Genomic DNA, 20,713 nt, shown 5'->3' with positions numbered 1-20,713 from the left:
CCCAGCAGGAAAGCAAACTGAGGAGGCTAGAAGCTCACAGGAAGACAGGGAGAGGAAGAGCCACGGCAGACGCTGACCGCTGCCACCGGGAAATTCTCCCCAGCGGTTGTGCTTCTGCACCATTGCAACCAGGAGCTTCATTTTGAACAGAGTTCCAAGAAATACGTTATCTTCTGTAGGCTTCTTCCCTTCTGATAATGAGACATAACACCTTTTAGTCTTATTGTCAGGAAGCTAGGGTCAAAATATGACACTTAATGAAAGCAGTTGTGTGAACCCTTATGGTTTTGTGGATTTGTTCTCAGCTTTTCAAGTTAGACTTGATTTTCAAATTATATTTGATTATAATAGCCTTGTTTTGTGTCAACTTTCCTGATATTGTCTATACTGTGGTTGAGAGGCAAAATGAAGCATAAAATGAGAACCAATTATTTAATGCTGAAGAAGGACTAAGTGTTCTCCCATAATGCACTTCTCAGGCATCCTTCAACATGCCAAGAACCTTTGCCACAATTGCCATTGACAAAGATGTTGGGAGTCAAAGTAGTCTATGTCCTTATGAAAGTCAGTCTACTTGGACAGATTAGAAGGATTGAACAGGATCACTGACAATTCTGGTGTCTATGTTAAACCCTCTCCCCTAAGATGATTTAGACTGCCCTTTTCAACATTTCGTTCAGGAAGTATCTGTGTCTTGGGGGATAATTAATAGGCATTCTTCAGGAAATAGACCTTGTGTTCAAGTAAATTGGAGAAATAATACAACTAATCATTTATTTACCTTCTCTATTTCCTGAGATTTGCAAAGTTCATTTGCACATTCAAGGCTGAGAATAGTAGACGCAACCCTATTGAAACCTTTAATGCCATTTTCTAAATCTTATTACCCCATATCTCTTCTCCCCCAAAAGAAAAGCCTGTAAAACTAAGGCTCTAGAGACAGATGGCTCAGGGAATACAGAATTGAGAGGATAAATAGTAAGAAGGAGAAAAAGATATTGGTGTGAGCTATAGAGATTGAAGTAGGATCTGCCCCTTTATTCATTATTCATTCAGCAAATGTCTACCGTGCTCCTTTTCTGTGTTTAGTGCCTGCTAAAGGCCAATGTGCCTGGTCAGGTTCCTGTCCAGGAACAGCATGGGGGAGGGAGGGCTTGGGCTAGAGCTGGAGGACAGGAGGGAGTTGTGCAGAGTCTGAGGGTGACAGCACTGGTTTGTAAGCACAGAGACGTTCACTGTAGTCTGAAAACTCAGTGCTATGTGCTGAATTTTTTAGTAGTGGTAATTTTCTAGTAGTAGTTCTTGACCTCCTTGTGTAGTCTTCTCTTTTATGCTAATATTTTATGAATTGACTCTGTAAGAAATTGGGTTTTGTTCTTTTGGTTTTATGGATTTTTTTTGTCATTCATAAGGCTTGAACTCAAGGCCTGGATGCTGTCCCTGAGCTTTTTTTTATTTTTTGCTCAAGGCTGGCATGCTACTACTGAGTCACACCTCCACTTCTAGTTTTTAGGTGGTTAATTGGAGATAAGAGTCTCATGGACTTTCCTGCCCTAGCTGGCTTTGAACCATGATCTTCATATCCCAGCTTTCTGAATAAGGTTATAGGCATGAACCTCCTGTGCCAGGCCAAGGCATTGTTTAAAAATACCATGATTTAATAAAATGAAAAAAGGTAGCACAAAACTTCTTTAAAATTACATAAAGAACCCAAATCTCTTCACCACTATTTTAATCTCAAGATATTTTAGGTAGCATTTTTTTTTAGATCAGTACATATGCTTTTTGTGTGTGCTATTACTAGGACTTGAACTCAGGGCCTGAGTAATATATTTTTTTAAAGGCTGGTGCTCTACCATCTGAGCCACAGTTCTACTTCAGGCTTTTGGTTAATTAGAAAAAAGAGTTTCACCAACTTTTCTGCCGAGGCTGGCTTTGAACCATGATCCTTAGGCCTCATTCTCCTGAGTAGCTAGGATTATAGGCATGAGCCACTACTAGCTGTATGCTTTTTTTTCCATTTAACAAAGCAATTTATGAAGACTATCTATCTTGATCATTGTCACCCATTTCAACATTCTCACCCATCCCTTCCCTCACTCTTCATAGTTTTGTCAGATATACATTGGATTCTTGACTGCATTTCCTCCCTCTTCTCTTTATTCATCTACCTCTTTCCCCTGACCACATCCCACCCATTTTATTATTATTTTTCTTTTGTAGTACTAAGATTTAAACTCAGAGTCTTGCACTTGAAAGCCAGTACTTTGCCACTCCATGCCCTTAGTTTTTTTTGGTTCAGGTACTTTTCTGATAGGGTCCTGTATTTTGCCTGGGCAGGACTTGGGCTGCAATTCTTCTACTTATGCCAACTATATTGCTGGAAGTATAGGCATGTAGCACATACACAGCTAACTCTTCATAGTGTTCACATAGTGTTTTCTTGAATGAAATATTTTTTCATTTAATCATTCAACACAGATTAAGATCATGTTCTGGGTCCTAAAAATGAAGTAATGAATGACCAGTGGTGCCCTTCACTCAAGGAGATTACACATTAGTTGAGAGCTACATGAGGACTAGGAGATATAAAACTAAGCAAAGGAATGGATAAACAGGATTTATGTCAGAGGTGGGTGATGTGGACAGAATACTCAAAGAAGGCTATTTTGGAATTTGTAGGCTATTTATGAATTTGGCCATTAAGCATTGTTCTAGTGAATATCCTTTATCATATAGCCTTATAAGTTTATGTCATTTTCTTTGCTGTACAGAGTACTAAATATGGTATTATTTCTCAGCTTCCTTTGATGATGATTTCTCCATCTCTTTGATGTAATATCTCAGTGCTCTTCCCCCTTGACCCTTCTTAACAAAGTATTCACTTTTAGACGTTTTAAGGCTCAGCCAATCTGGAATCAGACTTCATAATGGAGAACAGCGGGCCATTGTCAAGTGCATGATTGACAGGGTTAGTGGATTGACAGGGTCATGGATTCAGGGACCAGTGGTTCTGATAGGGGCCTTCAGGGCCACGCCACAATTTTACTAATAGATCTTAGAAACAATATAATTTTCCCACAATCACATGACTACTTAGTACTGGTACATGCCTTCTGCCTCCTGGTCCAGCATGTTCCTCATTTCTTTATGCTAAGAGCTGTTGATACCAGAGAAAATTGAACTTAAGCAAAGCCAATAGGTTTTTTTTTTTTTAAAGCAAAATAGAGACTCCAAAACAGTAGTTCTTGGCCTTGGCTGCATGCTAGAATCATCTAAAGTGTTTGAAACATCCCAGAACCCAGAGCTTATTTAATCAATGTCTCAAGACCATATCTGTTTATAAAAGCACTGAAAGCTGGTCACTGGTGGCTCATGCCTGTATTCCTAGCTACTCAGGAGGCAGAGATCTGAGGATCATGCTTTGAAACCAGCCCAGGCAGGAAAGTCCAAGAGACCCTTGTCTCCAATAAACTACTCAGAAAAAGCCAGAAGTGGTGCTGTGTCTCAAGTGGTAGAGCACTAGCCTTGAGCAAAAGAAGTTCAGGGTCAGTGCCCAGGCCCCGAGTTCCTTTTTTTTTGCCTCAGAACCAGCAAAATAATAAAAATAAAAGCACCAAGGGGATGTGTTTGTGGCCAGTGTTCATACCACCAAATCACAGAGCTTTCCATTTTCCTCCCTAGGCATTTAATCTTAGCCCAGCTGATCCAGATGGCAAATCAGATCCTTACATTGTGCTCCGACTTGGCAAAACTGAAATCAAAGATCGGGACAAATACATTCCCAAACAGCTGAATCCAGTATTCGGAAGGTCAGAGGCTAGCCATCATGGCTGGGTTGTACTGTACTTTCAGAAGTTGCAGCTGCTGCTGTGTTTCTTGGGGGCTTGGTGTGTGTGTGTGTGTGTGTGTGTGTGTGTGTGTGTGTGTGTATGTGTGTGGTGTATAGTATGTATGTAGTATGTGGCAAGACTCTGGATAATAACCAACCAACTTCCCATTCATGGCGACAGATAGAATGTTTCCTAGGGTCACCGAAGGAATATAGTGAATATGATCATCTTTTAGTAATCACTTTTCAGATCTTAAATTTAAGAGGCACCCTTGAAGGGTCATCAGATTATCTTTGTGCTTTTGAGAAAAAGAGATCTCTCTCTTACAAACAGGGTAATCCAAGTCCTGAGCATTCAAGTATCATTCAGGTTTACAGAGCTCAGAGTGGGAAAAGGGACCTAGTACTTGTTCTTTTGTCTACTACTTGAGAGACTTTTTTCATTGTATCGTTTTACTGCTTTGCTGCTGTTGTTGTTACTCTGAAATTCAGTACCTCACACTCTCACTTGGCTTTTTTGCTCAAGAATGACACTCAGTCATTAGAGCCACACCTCCACTTCTGGCTTTTTGGTGGTTAATTGAGATAAGATTCTCTTGGATTTATCTTTCTATTTGGGCTGGCTTTGAACTACCATCCTCTGATCTCAGGCTCCTGAGTACTGAGGATTATTGGTGTGAGTCACCAGACACCTGCATTACTGCTTATTTAAGGTTATCTCGGAGATTTAAAAAAACTTAAACTATGTTCCCCAAGTGTGTTTTGCCTTTCTGCAAAGTGGTAAAACCCTCTGCATTGAATATGTGAAGATGGAACTAGGAATCTAGGAATTCTCTTAGTTCATGGAGCCCTACCATCCTCTGTTGGCCTAGTAGAATGTCACACCCTGGTGTTGGCTGCTTTGTGTCAAAGGCACCTTGAAGTCATTGACTTTGGCATCAAAATAGCTTATATGTCGCCACATGGAAGTTATGTGGCACTTGTGTGTACTCTGTGTGGGCCTGTGCTGCTGACTTCACCTCTCTCTTCTTAGTTTTCTTCATCCATAAAGAAGTAGCAACACCTGATCCTCAGGCTCCCTTGGGGGAATATGTGAATGACTGTCTAGCACAGTGAATATTAAACCCACCCTGGCTCATTTTCCTCTTCGTGATAATTTCAGCAATGCCTGTACATATTAAGTATTTCTCTTAGAAGTGGGGAATGAACTCTCCATCAGCCTTGTTTAAATCCACTTCCACATTTATAATCACTTTAGACCTTCTTTACATCTGATCGGGCTCTTGAATTTTATTACTCCCAATGAAATGTGGCAATAAATGATCTTGCCTGTCCAGATTATTGCAGACGATTAAAATGAGAATGTTGGGGAAACTTGCCCTTGCCTTCCTGATCAGACCTGACTGTACCCTACTTGCCATTTATGTAACCAGTGTTTTCTTGGCAGTCCCAGTGTATTAGCTGCTTATACCCCAGCATGATTGGCTGGACTTATTAGTCCGATTATAAAGCCAGGGTCCACAGAGCCAGAATGATGAACTGTTTCCCCTGCTTCTTCCAGAGTCCATTCAGGTGTCCAGGTACAGGTGTTTGGTTGGACCTGCCTTTGTTATTCAGAAGCAAGAGCTGCCAGCTCAAGAGCATTGCATTCCAACAGAGAGCGGCAGATGTTGGGGCCTGACCTAGGGTCTGGGGATCCCTCCTTATATCCTTCCTGCTGTTCAGTGACACCGATGTGAGAGTACCTAGCCATTGAGGCCCTGGCTCTGTGACCTGCCTTACCTTCTCCTCCACAGCCTCTGATGTGAATCTGATATATTCACGTGCTCATGGGCTACACTCCCCAAAGGGGCTTGTTCTAGCCTGCTCAAGGCCACATTCCCAGTACTCAGGACAGGGCCCAGCCCCCCATAAGTACTCAATAAGTATTTATAGAATGAAGGAATTATTCGATGGGTGGATGGATGAGTGAATGAATGGATGAGAAAAGGAGCAGAGAAAACCTTAGGCACTTACTAGTGGGATTTGGTGGGACCTACCACTCTGCACTGTCCAGAGGTTGCACATGTCCATGGAGTTTGACAGGGCCTCTTAGCTCTCATATTTTCCCAAGATAGTCTGCCTTGCCTTGCCAGTTATCCATAAACAAAAATAATGAGATCCCAAGTTGGTGGTCTGTGCCTTGCTAGAGCAGCTCCCTGACTCCTCATACCCATTCCTGCCCGCAGCCTTGCCCTCGCTCTGCTTTCACAAGGCCTGGCTTTTTCTGCATGATGAGAACCCATCATGAGTCAAGTATTCTGCCAGTCTGTCATTCTAGGACTCTGGTGAATAGGGAAAGGAAATAAGACAAAGAGAAGATGAGGACAGTGTACCCAGCCCTGTGGAAATACTGGGAGGTGTCAGGGAGTGGTAGCATATGCCTTTAATCTCAGTATTTGGGAGGCTAAAACAGCAAAGCCATGAGTTTGGGAGCACCCTGGGCTACCTCGTAAGATGTGGGAGGGCAAATTAGAAGTCCCATAGATCCCACTCGAAGAGCCTTCTTCTTCACCCTTTATTCCCTTCTCCCTGGCAAGTGTGTGCTCCGAACACCTCACGCATGGTGTTTTCCGAGCAACTGCCATCTCTTTAACCACTTTTTAAAAATCTGTCTTACCAAACACCAACTCATGCTAAAATCTTCAGGGCCTCACTCAGAGTGGATCTGTAATGAATGTCAAATGAAGGAATGAACAGACAGAGGATCAAATGGGAAGCTTTGCTCTGCAGGAGGCTCTGAAGGCTTTTCCCATCTCAGTTTTTGATCATTCATTCCATGGCACATTATCCCCCTCAACTCAGCCTTGCCGCTAATGAAATCACTGGCACACAAGCTGCCAGAAGCCGGAAGCTGAAGTCTCTTGATAGCTGGGAGTCTTACCGTGGTGAATGATTTGGGTAACTCTTTGAATGACAGCTCCAGTTACAATTCAAGCAAGGTTAATCAATGAGCACTTCCTGGGAAGCTGAACTGGAACAATCTAGTTCTCTGTTAGTGGTTGCCAGGAGCAGTTAAACTTATTTTTTTAACTTAAAAAAATTTTTTTATTGTAAAGATACTCTACAGAGGGTAATAGTTACATGAGTAAGGTAATGAGTACATTTCCTGTCGAGCATTGTTACCTCCTCCTTTGTTTTTCCCCTACCATCCCTTCCCTTCCCACCTCCCCAACTCCTCCATCTCCCCCCCCCCCCTCCAAGTTATAAAGTTGATTTTCAACATTAGTGTCTTGTACATCTCATTGTTACAATGGGTCAACCTGTATCCTTGTTTCAGCATTTTGTTATTTCCCTTCCCCTCCCCAAATTAGAAAAAATGTATATACAAAATGCAGGGCCTTGGAATCAAATACAATGAAAACATGGGGAAAGAACATACAAAAGAAACAAAAAAAATCACATTGTACATTATAAGTACATTAAAAACAATGGCAACAAAAGTAAAACCTCTTGTGCTCCTATCTTGGGGTTCATGTTGCTTAACATCGTCTTATATGGTCATATGTACCTAGCTTTTGACCTTTTCTACTTGTCCTGGATGTATACTAGTTACTGCAAATAAGGGAAATGATGGGACCTATGTTTCTTTGGGACTGGCTTACTTCACTTAATATAGTTTTTTCCAAGTCTTTCTATTTTCTAACAAATGGGCGATGTCATTCTTTCTGATGGAGGCATAGAATTCCATATTATATATATCACATTTTTCTTGATCCATTCAGCTACTGAGGGGCATCTGGGTTGGTTCCATACTTAGCTATAGTGAATAATGCTGCAATAGACATAGTTGTGCTGGTAGCTTTAGTATGGTCTTGTTTGTGCTCATTTGGGTAAATGCCCAAAAGTGGGATTGCTGGGTCCAGTTAAACGGTTATTAAATCCTTCCTTAATGGCAGCCGTGGTGACGGCAAAGCTCAGAGATAGATGTGGGAAGCTTCTTTGTGAGATATTTTTCCCAATTACAATTTCTGCTTATATAATTCAACTCTTGGAGTCTAGGAAGACAGCACTATGTCTTCAGCTAGCATGCACAGTGACTTCTTTCCTAGACAGCCACGTTCCTTGCCTGGAAGAGCCATCATCACTGGGGCTGAACCTCATTTCTGCTTTTTTCTTTCTGGTCAGATTTAAATGGCTCCTGGTCGAGCTGAGGCCAGAGACGCATCAGTATTAAATGGATCTGACTCTGAGGATAGCAGTCCATATGGCATACAGACATGCAGGGAAATAAAGGCTCCCTCCCACTTCCCTTTCTCTCTCTGTCACTTGATATTACCCCAGCCCACCAAGTCTGAGAGGCCAGAGGCTGCCACCACTGCAGATTCACTGACATGCTTTCAATTTTATTTTTTGGAAGACATTTCCCTAAAAGTACAAGGTTTTACTTAATTTTAATTCTTCAATGTGTATTCCAGTGCAGAAATTCTATAGCATGGATTTTCCTCTATCCCAGGAAATCCAACAGTATTGCTGTTTCTTTCAAACTTTGCACTAATGTGTAATTAGGGCTTAGAATATAGTTTGCCTCCAAAATTGGACTGATTTATGGTCCTATGCCAGTCATTAATTTCTGAGATCCCTTGGAGTTCAAGGAAGCAGCCATGAAGTATATATATTCCACATCCAGGCCAAGTTCAAGATGTAGCAAAGCAGAGATCTAAAGAACAGGTCTCTACTCTTAAGAGGCTCAGTCTTGCATAGAGATGGCCTTCGAGTCCTGCAATTCTTTGTTTATGTGAATTTTTCATCATCAACAGGGTTTTCTTCCTTTCAAAATCTAGTATAGGAACCCAACATGGTAGCTCATGCTTAGAATTCTAGGCCTCAGTAATCTGAAGCAGGAGCATTGTAAGCTAAAGTTCACTGGAGCTACATAGGCAGACCTTGTCTTAAAATAAATAAACAAAAAACATTAAGACAAAAACGACAGCAAATAAATTAAGTCAGGCCTTATAAGAAAAACAAAGTTAAAAAATTAAAATGACATGTATGTAAAAGGGAGTCCATGTGGGGGAGGGCAACCTGTAGAGGGGGAAAGAGAGGGTAGAGAGGGAGGAGAACACCACCAAAGGTCATATGAAATAGAATAATGAAACCCATTTAAAATTGTACTTAAAAAGGAATGGGAGGGCTGGGAAGGTGGCTCAGTGGTAGAGTGCTTACCTCGCATGCATGAGGCCCTGGGTTCAATTCCTCAGCACCACATAAGCAGAAAAAAGGTGGAAGTGGCGCTGTAGCTCAAGTGGTAGAGTGCTAGCCTTGAGCTGAAGAGCTGAGGGACAGTGCCCAGGCCCAGAGTTCAGGCCCCACAACTGACAAAAAAAAAAAAAAAGGAGTAGGAGACAGGTGCCAGTGGCTCATGTCTGTAATCTGAGCTACTCAGGAGGCTGAGATCTGTAAGACTCTTATCTCTAATAAAAACTACCAAAAATCCAGAGGTAGAACTGTGGTCCAAGTGGTAAAGTGCTGCTTTGACCAAAAAAACCTCAGTAACAGCACTCAAACCCTAAGTTCAAGTCCCAGGATGGGCATAAAAAAAGGAGTGCAGAGCCAGGAACTGATGGCTCATCCTTATAATCCTAGCTATTCAGGAGGAGTTCTGAGGATCTCAGCTTGAAGCCAGCTGAGGCAGAAAAGTTTGTGAGCACAAAGCAGAGCTGGAGGTATGGCATAAGTGGTAGAGTGACAGACTTGAGGAGGAAAGGTCAAGTGAGAGTGACAGGTCTTTAGTTCACGCCCCAATATTGACACCAAAGAAAGGGGCAAGAAGAGTGCTAAGAAAATAATATGTCTGTGATCCCACACACCTATGGCCACCTAATCTTTGATAAGGGAGCCAGAATTATCAGATGGAAGAAAGACAGTCTCTTCAACAAGTGGTTCTGGCAGGATTGTCTACACACATGTAGAAAATTGAAGTTAGATCCTTATATATTCCCTGCACCAAAATCAACTTCAAATGATCAAAGACCTTGAGGTAAAAGCAGAGACCCTGAAAATGTTACAGGAAGGGATAGGGGATACACTAGGGCTCCTTGGAACAGGTCAAAACTTCCTAAATATCCAGAAATCAACAAATCAAAGAAAGGCTGAATAAATGGAATTGCATTAAACTGTAGAGCTTTTGCGTGGCAAAGGACATAGCTAGCAAGATAACTAGAAGGCCCACAGATTGGGAGAAGATCTTCACTAGTTATACAACAGACAAAGGTCTCATATCAAAAATAGACCTAGAGCTCAAAAAGTTAACCCCTCCCCCTAGTAACAAATCCCCAGAGAACAATCACGCCATTAATAAATGGGTTAAAGAATTAAAAAGAGAATACTCTGGAGAAGAAATAAGAATGACCAATAGACACATGAAGAAATGCTCATAAGAAATGCAAATCAAGCCAGGTGCCAGTGGCTCACACCTGTAATCCTAGCTACTCAAGAGGCTGAGATCTGAGGATCACCATTCAAAGCCAGCCCAGGCAGAAAAGTCCATGAGACTCTTATCTCCAGTAAACTACTAGAAAACCAGAAGTGGCGCTGTAGCTCAAGTGGTAGAGCGTTCACTTTGAGCTGAAGAGTGCAGGGACAGTAAGCACCCAAGCCCAAAGTTCAAGCCCCACAACTGTCAAAAAAAAAAAAAAAAAAGAGGAAAGTAAAAAAAATACAAATCAAAACCACACTGAGATTCCACCTCACCTCAGTTAGAATGGCCATTATCAAGAAAACAAATAATAACAGATGCTGGCGGGGATGTGGCCAAAAGAGAACACTACTACACTGTTGGTGGGAATGTAAGCTGGTTCAACCACTCTGGAAGGCAGTATGGAGGTTCCTCAAAAGACTAAACTTAGAACTCCCCTATGACCCATCAATCCTACACCTGGGCATTTACCCAAATGATCACAAGAAAACCACACTAAAGCTACCAGCACAACTATGTTCATTGCAGCATTATTTACCATAGCTAAGATATAGAACAAACCCAGATGCCCCTCAATAGATGAATGGATCAAGAAAATGTGGTATATTTACACAATTGAATTTTATGCTTCTATCAGAAAGAATGACATTGGCCCTTTCATAAGGAAATGGAAAGACTTGGAAAAAATCATATTAAGTGAAGTAAGCTAAACCCAAAGAAACATAGGCTCTATGGTTTCCCTCATTTGTAATAATTAGTATATGCCCAGGTTAGTCCTGACAGAGAATCAATAGCTCAAGAGCTATGTACATATGACCATACAAAATGGTGCTAATTGAAATGAACTCCAAGACATGGAAACAACAGGTCTTTTGTTTTAGTTGTCAGTCTTGATGTCTCCAATGCACTGTCTCTAGTTCTTTCTTCTTATTTTATTTCATTTTTCTTTTTCCATTGTTTTATCCCTGGCAATGTCTGTCCTTGTTTCAGGAACTCTCCATCTTGTACATGCATTTATATGAATAGGGGAAGGGAAGGGAAAATAACAAAAGGCTGAAGGAAGTACAAAAGATGACCCATTGCAACAATGATACTCACAGGACACTTTGTTGGAAATGAACTTTACAACTTCATGGCTGGGAGGAGTAGGGGAAGGGAAGGGATAGTGGGAGAACAACAATGGAATGGGTAACAATGCTCAATGAGAGATGTACCTTACTTACATAAATGTAACCCCTCTGTACAGCATCTTTAAAATAAAACAAAATTTAAAAAAAGAAAACATGATAATTAAGTTTAAAAACCAAAATAAATGTTACTTCATTCTAAAAAGAGAAAAAGAAAATAATATGTCTGGTATTCCTTGATAAAGTAATGGAGGGGAACAACAATACATTAATGCTTAAGTGACTTAACTGCTTGGAAATGAAGTGTGTTTCCCATAAGCAATATTTCATTTAACCACTGTGCTCTATTAGAAAGAAGACCTATTTATCCTCATCTTCACATGAGAAGGGCAAAAGAGATTCAAATTTTACAACCAGGAAGTTGTATATTCAAAACCAAGAATGGTTCTGTTTCAAGCTAAAATCCCTGGTTCAAACACGTAAGACATGGCCTTTGAAAAAGGGAAAGTACTGGTATTTGAAATTGAGAAAGGAAATCGAAGTTGATCGCACCTCAATGAAAACTTGAACTTAACAAATATCTGTTAAGTGTTAACTGAATTACTGAACCATTAATGGGTTTCCATGAATGGCGGGCTAGCTAAAAGCAAAGTTGGAGGGAAAAAAATTCCTTGTGTTCTCAGACATTGTTAACACCCAAAGCCTCTGCTTCAATGCAGGTCATTTGAGATACAGGCCACATTCCCTAAGGAGTCACTGCTCTCCATCCTGATCTATGACCATGACATGATCGGGACAGATGACCTCATCGGTGAGACCAAGATTGACCTGGAGAACCGCTTCTACAGCAAACACCGAGCCACCTGTGGCTTGCAGAGTCAATATGAAATGTAAGGCCTTTCTCTGGTGCTCAAGAAGCATGGTACCCACAGATTGACATGTTGAAGGGAAAATCCTTTGTACAGCTATGTAAAGATAACTTTTTTCAAAAAAAAAAAAAAAAGAAGGGTTCTGTGCTTGGAAAGAAAAGGAAACTCTTTGCAAAGAATTTTCTTACATTAAGTGACTCATCAGTCCCATCTTACATGTGATACAGATGAAAAGAGAGAAAACAAAACTAAACTAAAGCAAAACAAAGCACTAGCCTCAAGTGCATAGGTAGGCAAGCAAATCTGAGGGAAACTGCATGGATCAAACTTGTTGAGGGCTTTCAATGGGGGTTTGCCAGGCCTCACCCTATCTGTTCTTCCCCCACTTCCCAGAGAAGGATACAATGCCTGGAGGGACACATCCAAACCCACTGAAATCCTCACCAAGCTCTGCAAAGACAACAAGCTGGATGGACCGTACTTTCACCCTGGGAAAATACAGATAGGAAGCAAGGTCTTTTCTGGAAAAACTGTCTTCACTGAAGAGGACACTGGTAACTTCCTGTCGTATTGTGTAGATGTTGTTCTTCATATGAAAAAGACTGAATCAGCTTGGTTTCTGTGGCTAGGGTCATCTAACTACAAAAGTGATGCATGCTCATAGAACACCTAGAAAATGATGCAGAAAATGAGAAACACTTATAATTCTAAAATTCAGATAGTTATGCCATGTAGGTAAATTTCTTTGTAGTCTTGTGTGTGTGTGTGTGTGTGTGTGTGTGTGTGTGTGTGTGTGTGTGTAAGAATTGTTAACATGCCATATATAGTTTTGTACTCTGCTTTTTCTATGACTTGTAAAACATGAGGATTTTACTATGCTCTCTGAAGTATCACGATAATCCATTTGATGCTTATGCCATTTAATTACATCTTGTTTACTTTTTGTTGTTGCTGCAGTTAATACTACAACAGACTTTCCTATCTGGATTTAATTCTTTTGATATCTACAGTATATGTGATAAGGGGAGAATTCTGTCAGATGTAAAATAACATGAAAATGAATATTATGTAATATAAATTGTTGAGCACTAACCATATTTACTACAAATGTGACACAAATAACTTTTAACACCAAGAACTAGGCTTTCTATATAAACATCACAGGACAGAATGCTGCATAAATTTCCCAGAGGAACTAGGGATCCATATACTTAGGATTATGAAAAAGATGCATTCATTAATGATTCAAAGCAAGTCTATTTTAACATTAATTTAGTAGTTTTTATTATCTTTAAGTAGTTGTACAGAGGAGGTGCCATTTAACAAAGCAGTTTCTGAGTACAGTGTATCTTGATTGATGGCACCCCTTTCAATGTTCTCAACCCTTCCCTGGATTTTCTTAATTTTGCAGGGTATACACTGAATTCTAAACTGCATTCTTCCCCCTTCTCCTCTTCATTTCTCTACCTCTTTCCCCTGACCCCACCCCACCCCTTTTGAGCACCCACGTATTCATGTTTTATTTTGCTGAACTTTGACTTTGCTTTTCTAAGGAATCATACTGAGTTCTCTCTTGAATATTTCATATTACAGTTAAAACATTTGTATACACTTGCATACCACCCAGTGCTTTTACTTATAAATTTATAAGCTAAGTCTAGCTTTCATAAATAAGAGAACACATGCATCCTTTTATTGTCACATTCTAGTATTAGTGCTTTTGTAAAGAGCCCAATTAAGGACACAGACAGGATGCTGGAATGCTACCTTGACTCTCACCATTTTGATTCCCAAACTTCATATCTTATTATGTTTACAAGAATCTGTTGAAGATTCTTGCCTGGAGTTGTTGATGCTTAGGCAGATTATTGATGAATTTCTGGAGAAAAATATACTGTTAATCTAATTTTATTCTTCAGTAAATAGTATACCTTTCATAATTAAACAATTACTTTTTATCCCCCATACTAATTTGAAATTGTGTTTAAGGTCAGTTCCTGACTGATTACATTTTACAACAAGGATTTTGCTCATTGAATACTTGTTTCACTTTTCCAATTTTCACTGGTTGTTATTGTCACCAGGAATGTGGCCCTTTGTTTTTGTAAAGTCAAGTTCAGTTTTCCTCTATCAAATCTCATCATTCCATAACTTGTTATGCTATCATTTTAATTATCATTTATTGTCTTATTATCATTTTCTTTCTAATTTTTAAAATTATCTTTAAGTAGTTGTACAAAGAACTTGTCATTCAACAAAGCAGTTCGTGAATACAGTGCATCTTGATGAAAGTCACCCCTTTCCACACTCTCACTCACCCTTCCAACCCACCCTTCCCTCACTTTTTATAATTCTGTAGGATGTGTATTGATGTTTTTTGCTGTTTCACAAAGCAGTTTATTTATGCAGTGCATCATCATCCCATCAACATTCTCACAACCCTTTGACCCACCCCTTTCCTTAGTTTTCTTAACATCATGGTATATACTACTCCCCTTCTTGCAGGTAACCATTTCCCAGTATTTATTTTGTTGGGCTTTGACTTAGGCTTTCTACAAAATGGCACTCTCTGAACTCTCCAGTTAATTCATTTGCAACCCTTTGCTCACCACCCAGTGTGTTGACTTATAGATTTTTAGGCATATTTTAGCTACCACAAATGAGAGAAACCATGCAACCTTATTTAATATAATTTTTCCCAGTCTTTTTAGTTCCTTACAAATGGTACAATGCCATTCTTTCTAATGGATAAGCAAAATTCCATTGTGTATATATCATTCTAAATTTTGTCTAGAACATTTTCTTTCAATATTTTTGTCTTGAGTGATCTTTCCACATACTTTAAAAAAAAAACATGAATTACCTTCATAGGCATAATGAGGAGCCAGAACACCTTACTTATGGACAGGTATTAGTAGGAACCAATAAGGAGAGACAAAGGACATCCATTGTGTCCCTTCCTAGCGTAGGGCCACCATGATTTCCAGACCTTCATAATGCAGTGTTAGCGAATAGTTTTACATCTCCAAAAATACAGCCTCTCTAGTGTCTGAAATCCAGCTTATAGGCTCTGCAGAATCTAAATTAGCATGTGTGAATGGAGTCTTCATTTCAGATCCTAACTGCTCTTCATGCCTTTTTATGAACCCCTCCCATTCCCCTGGCGCTAAACTTTTGATCTCTCTCCTTCCCATCAGTCTACCTTCATCTCTTTCCATTTTCTGTTCCCTTCTTCTCTTTTGTGAAGAGCCAATGCTTTATTTTTAAAGTTATCTATAAGTAGTGTACAAAGGGGTTTCGAGTCAACATGTCAATGTCTGGGTTCAGTGCATCTTGATCAGCGTCACCCTTTCCATCATTCCTCCCCCTCATCATCCCAACTCCACTCCTCTTCAAGTTACCATGTTCTGTTTCACATACATACATACTACATTGCATTTTATGACTGTATTCCCCCACCATTCCTTTCTCCGTGTATTTCTGTCCCCTCCTCTTGATGCTCACCCTACACACACACACACACACACACATTTCAAAATACTGATATTCACTTTACAAACCTGACAGTTCATTGTTCAAAAATGTTATGCCATGAAAATCCAAGTTTGACTATGTATTTATGCATACAACTCTGTACATGAACTCATATATGTTTGTATTTTAGACCCCATTTTAGTTCTATATATAAGGGGAAAAACATGCCTCCATTGTCTCTGAGCCTGACTAACTTGACTTAACAAAACCCTCCCTGGGCTGGGAAGGTGGCTCAGTGGTAGAGCGCTTGCCTTGCATGCCTGAGGCCCTGGGTTCGATTCCTTGGCACTACATAAGCAAAAAGAAAAAAAGCCAGAAGTGGCGCTGTGGCTCAAGTGGTAGAGCGCTAGCCTTGAGCTGCAGAGCTGAAGGCTCAGGCCCAGAGTTCAGGCCCCACGACTGAACCAAAAAAACACCAAAACAAAACCCTCCTTCTCTTTTGCTGTCTTTTCTCCTCCTCTGTTTCTCAAAAGCAAAAATTAATGCACCTGTAAGGGTAGTGTTAGAAATGTACCTCTAGGATTGAAGGCATGGCTCAAGTGGTAGAGCAGCAGCCCATGAGAGAAAACAAGCAAGCATCAATAGCAAGGTCAAGCGCAAGCTATGTTTCTGTTTGCTGGAACACACCCTGGATCCGTCTCTTTCTTTTTCTTCCCTGCAGAGGAGACAGTGGAGTCTTATGAACACTTGGCCCTCAAGGTTTTGCACTCTTGGGAGGATATCCCCATGGTCGGGTGTCACCTCGTCCCTGAGCACATAGAAACCCGGCCGCTGTACCACAAGGACAAGCCAGGAATGGAGCAGGTAGTCAAGCAGACAGATGTGGCCTTCATGCCCAAGGAATGTGGCTCTGTCCCTACATGCGCATCCTGTGTGTCACGTATTTCATCCAAGCATCATTTTGACCTTCTCCCCTGGGGATCGTTAACAATATCCCAAAATATCTGGGGTTATTAGAAGTAGGTAGGTGTTACTGGCATCTAGTAAGTAGATACTGCTAAATTAAATACCCTACAATATATAACACAGTTATCTCCACTTCAAATAAACAATACCCAGTCCAAAAATATCAATAATGCCAAAGTGAAGGAACTGTGGATTCAGTGTTGAACTTTGAACTTTTTCAAACTTCGTTTTTTATCATTTGAATTAATAAGTAGTAGAGCACCCACTCAGAAAACACAACAATGCCGTGAGTTCAAATGCTACTACTACCAACAATAAATTTCCTTTTGAATTAATTAACTCTTTTGGAAGAACCCTGACAAGGTTATGCAAGAATTCGTGAGGTAATATGTGTCAAAGTGCACAGCACTTTGAGCACCACATACTAGGTGCTCAATAAGATTTCCTCACCTTTTTCCTCTTCTGAATTTATGCTCCAACTAGCTCCTCACAAAACATTAGTTCTGCTGGGTGCTGGTGGCTCACACCTATAATCTCAGCTACTCAGGAGGCTGAGATCTGAGGATTGCAGTTCTTTTTTTTTTTTTTTTTGGGTCCAGTTGTGGGGCCTGAACTCTGGGCCTGGGTGCTGTCCCTCAGCTCTTCAGCTCAAGGCTAGCGCTCTACCACTTGAGCTACAGCGCCACTTCCGGCTTTTTCCTTTTTGCTTATGTGGTGCTGGGGAATCGAACCCAGGGCCTCATGCATTGCAAGGCAAGCGCTCTACCACTGAGCCACCTTCCCAGCCCATGAGGATTGCAGTTCAAAGCCAGCCTGGGCAGGAAAGTCTGTGAGACTCTTATCTCCAATAAACCACTCAGAAAACTGGAAGTGGAGCTGTGGCTCAAGTGGTAGAGCGCTAGCCTTAAGCTGAAAAGCTGAGGGGCAGAGCCCATGCCCAGAGTTCAAGCTCCATGATTGACAAAAAAAAAAAAGTAGTTCTGACTTTGTTAAGAAATATGTGATACATTCATAAAGATACCAAGTCATACCTAATACCCATTTCTAGTGAAAGGATCTTTTAAAACCATGAATAAACAATTGTCTGTGCCTCTCAACTCTCTGCCAAAGCTAACAAGATCTTCTGGTCTTACTAAGGGCCGCCTGCAGATGTGGGTAGACATGTTTCCTAAGGATATGCCTCCGCCTGGACCTCCGGTTGACATTTCACCAAGGAAACCCAAAGGGTGAGTCTGCTCCACCTCCCAATAGAGAAGCTATGTGAGCAGACTCGAAGATTGTGGCATTGAGGTTACCTGATAACCAGACCTCGCTTTCTACCTGGCCGATGAGAACAGGGAGTCAGTGGGGGATGGTGATGCTGTTGATCATGGTAATGGTGGTCAGTGTGGTATCTTCAGAACTTGGAAGTTCCTCATCTAAAAGTGCTGGAAAATACAAGAGAAAAGCTGCCCCAAGATGCCCTCAGAGCACCTGGGATTTCCAGCTGGGCAACTTGATTCTGATGGAATGCAGACTGTAAGGGTTGGTTTCAGTGAACTTGATATAGACGTTGAAGAAGCATATACACCAAAAGCAAAGCATTTTGATGCTGTTTTTAAGGATCTCCACCTAACGCTGCCTTCCTTCACTCCAGGTATGAGTTGAGGGTAACCATTTGGAACACACAAGATGTCATCTTAGAGGATGAAAATATCTTCACAGGCCAAAAGTCGAGTGATATTTATGTCAAAGGGTAAGGTTATGTGCACATTCCATTCTCTCTTCCTTTCTTCTCCTCTCATCCATCTCTCACCAAATCTATACCTCACAAAAGACATGGAACCCATGTCCCACAGAAGGGTTCCATCTTAGAGAAGGCTAAGTTCTTTATTTAAAAAAAAAAATCAAGTGTTTGTCTTCATTGTTCATTTTGCTATGGTATTGCTTTATAAAAATATTCTAGTGAGTCAATCTTATTGCATAAGTCAATCGTATTGCATCTTTAGTTAAATGTGGCATACCTAAAACTTTCAGTGAAATTCAAAATAAACTTGAAACTGTAAAGGTAGAGCGGTGTGGTAGTGCTAGTAATGAAAAGTTAATCTGTGTCGCTGATGAAAGACTAATGTTGCCAAATCCGAAGGGCTCACACCTGTAATCCTAGCTACTCAGGAGGCTGAGATTGGAGGATCAAGGTTGGTTCAAAGCTAGCCTGAGCAGAGATGTCTGTGAGACTCTTATCTTCCATTAACAGCAAAAATCTTGAAGTAAGGGTGTGGCTCAAGTGGTAGAGTGCCAGCCTTGAGCTGAAAAAGCCAGACAAGAGCATAAGATCTTGAGTTTAAGCTGCAGTACTGTCACACACACACACACACACACACACACACACACACACACACACACACACACACACAAGAACTAAAATTCAGGCTTTCTCATTTGCTAGAGCTACTGATAAAAATACAGCAACCTAGAACTTGGAAAGTGAAGCAATCTCTCTCTCTGTCTCTTTCTCTTTCTCTGTCTGTCTATCCGTCTGTCTGTCTGTCTGTCTGTCTGTCTCTCTCTCTCTCTCTCTCTCTCTCTCTCTCTCTCTCTCTATCCAGACTTGGCCTTGCATCATTTTAGTCTCTGGAAGAATATGTAGAGAGTCAGTAGAAATCTCTACTTCCACTGGAAGCAGTAAATTCATAACCGTTTTATGCAGCAGCTCTTTGCTTTTCCTAAGCAAGGAGCGTCCTGTGTTCAGAATGCACATCTCTGGTGCATTTGGCCATCAAAGCATGTCCAGTGGTTCAAAATTCTCATTTTTTCAGAACAAGACTAATGGAATAAGTTATTACCTGGAAGGAGCAATAGGCACAGCAGAATATTATTTGGAAGTACACCTAGCCTCCTCTGAAATTACTTTCTGATCACCAGTTCACAAAAGATTAATGTGTCCTTAAAAACATATTTTATGATGGCTCACATTATGATAGCAAGGGTTCTAGAAGAGTGCGGTGAAACTTTCAAAACTCCAGCCCATCTAAGAGTGCAGAGAGCGATGTATGTATTCATCCTTTCCATTCCTTCCCCCCCTCACTTCTCATGGCACTCACTTGGCTTCCTTCTTTCCCAGCATTCCACCAAAGCAGGTCTTACTGGTGTGTAATACTCTTAGGCCTGCTAAGTCTAAGTCTAAATGGTCCCTCTTGGACTTTGCTGCCTCAATTAAACTTTATCTTATTGCCTTCTATGGACTATCTAACAAAGCTAACCTTTCTTTCTTTGGGAAGTACTTTCTTTTCTTTTCTTTTTTTTTGGGGGGGGCGGTCCGGTCGTGGGGCCTGAACTCTGGGCCTGGGCGCTGTCCCTCAGCTCTTCAGCTCAAGGCTAGTGCTCTACCACTTGAGCCACAGCACCATTTCCGGCTTTTTTCTTTTTGCTTATGTGGTGCTGAGGAATGGAACCCAGGGCCTCGAGCATGCAAGGCAAGCGCTCTACCACTGAGCCACCTTCCCAGCCCCAGGAAGTACTTTCTTAACCTCTGTAGCAACACACTTCCTCCTCTCCACCGCCCCTCACCACCACCCCCATGTTGCTGGCCTCGTCTCAGTGATTTCATAGTTTATATCCTTCCACCTAACTGGTAAATAGTCTGTGGTATTTCCCTTTTCTCATCTTACACTATTTTCTCTCTCTTCCATGCCCATGTTTTTCTAAATAACTGAGCCCATGCCCCAGGTGACTCCACTCTTCTGTGATGAGAAGGAGCTTCATTTTCCCCTTCCTGTTCCTGCAGAGAAGAGATGTCTACTTTCAGAGAGAATGTGATTTGGGTTGTCAATTAGCTTGAATAAAAATAGGTATTTCTGAATAAATTCGCTATGGATAAAGTACTAAGGAACCATAGATAAATAAGATAGAGAATATAGATGATGATATAGAATATACATGATATTTATTTTTATTATCTTTAAGTAACTGTACAGAATGGTTTCACTATAACATATCAGTACAATGC

The 20,713-nt window shown here is 40.9% G+C and overlaps 1 protein-coding gene across 1 annotated transcript in view; it reads left to right on the top strand.

Annotated features, from left to right (window-relative positions):
• Positions 1–20,713, top strand: part of Fer1l6 (fer-1 like family member 6) — a 125,983-nt gene that overhangs the window by 84,595 nt on the left and 20,675 nt on the right. The window contains exons 31-36 of the mRNA XM_042673094.1: positions 3,685–3,812; positions 12,136–12,306; positions 12,679–12,839; positions 16,481–16,623; positions 17,863–17,951; positions 18,362–18,460. Of these exons, the coding sequence (XP_042529028.1) occupies positions 3,685–3,812; positions 12,136–12,306; positions 12,679–12,839; positions 16,481–16,623; positions 17,863–17,951; positions 18,362–18,460 (791 nt within the window). The remainder of the gene's footprint in view (positions 1–3,684; positions 3,813–12,135; positions 12,307–12,678; positions 12,840–16,480; positions 16,624–17,862; positions 17,952–18,361; positions 18,461–20,713) is intronic.

This window comes from Dipodomys spectabilis, unplaced genomic scaffold (genome assembly GCF_019054845.1).
Source record: "Dipodomys spectabilis isolate Male_0828 unplaced genomic scaffold, ASM1905484v1 ptg000783l, whole genome shotgun sequence".
NCBI classification, from domain to species: Eukaryota; Metazoa; Chordata; class Mammalia; order Rodentia; family Heteromyidae; genus Dipodomys; species Dipodomys spectabilis.
This window is presented reverse-complemented; position numbering and strand designations above follow the sequence as displayed.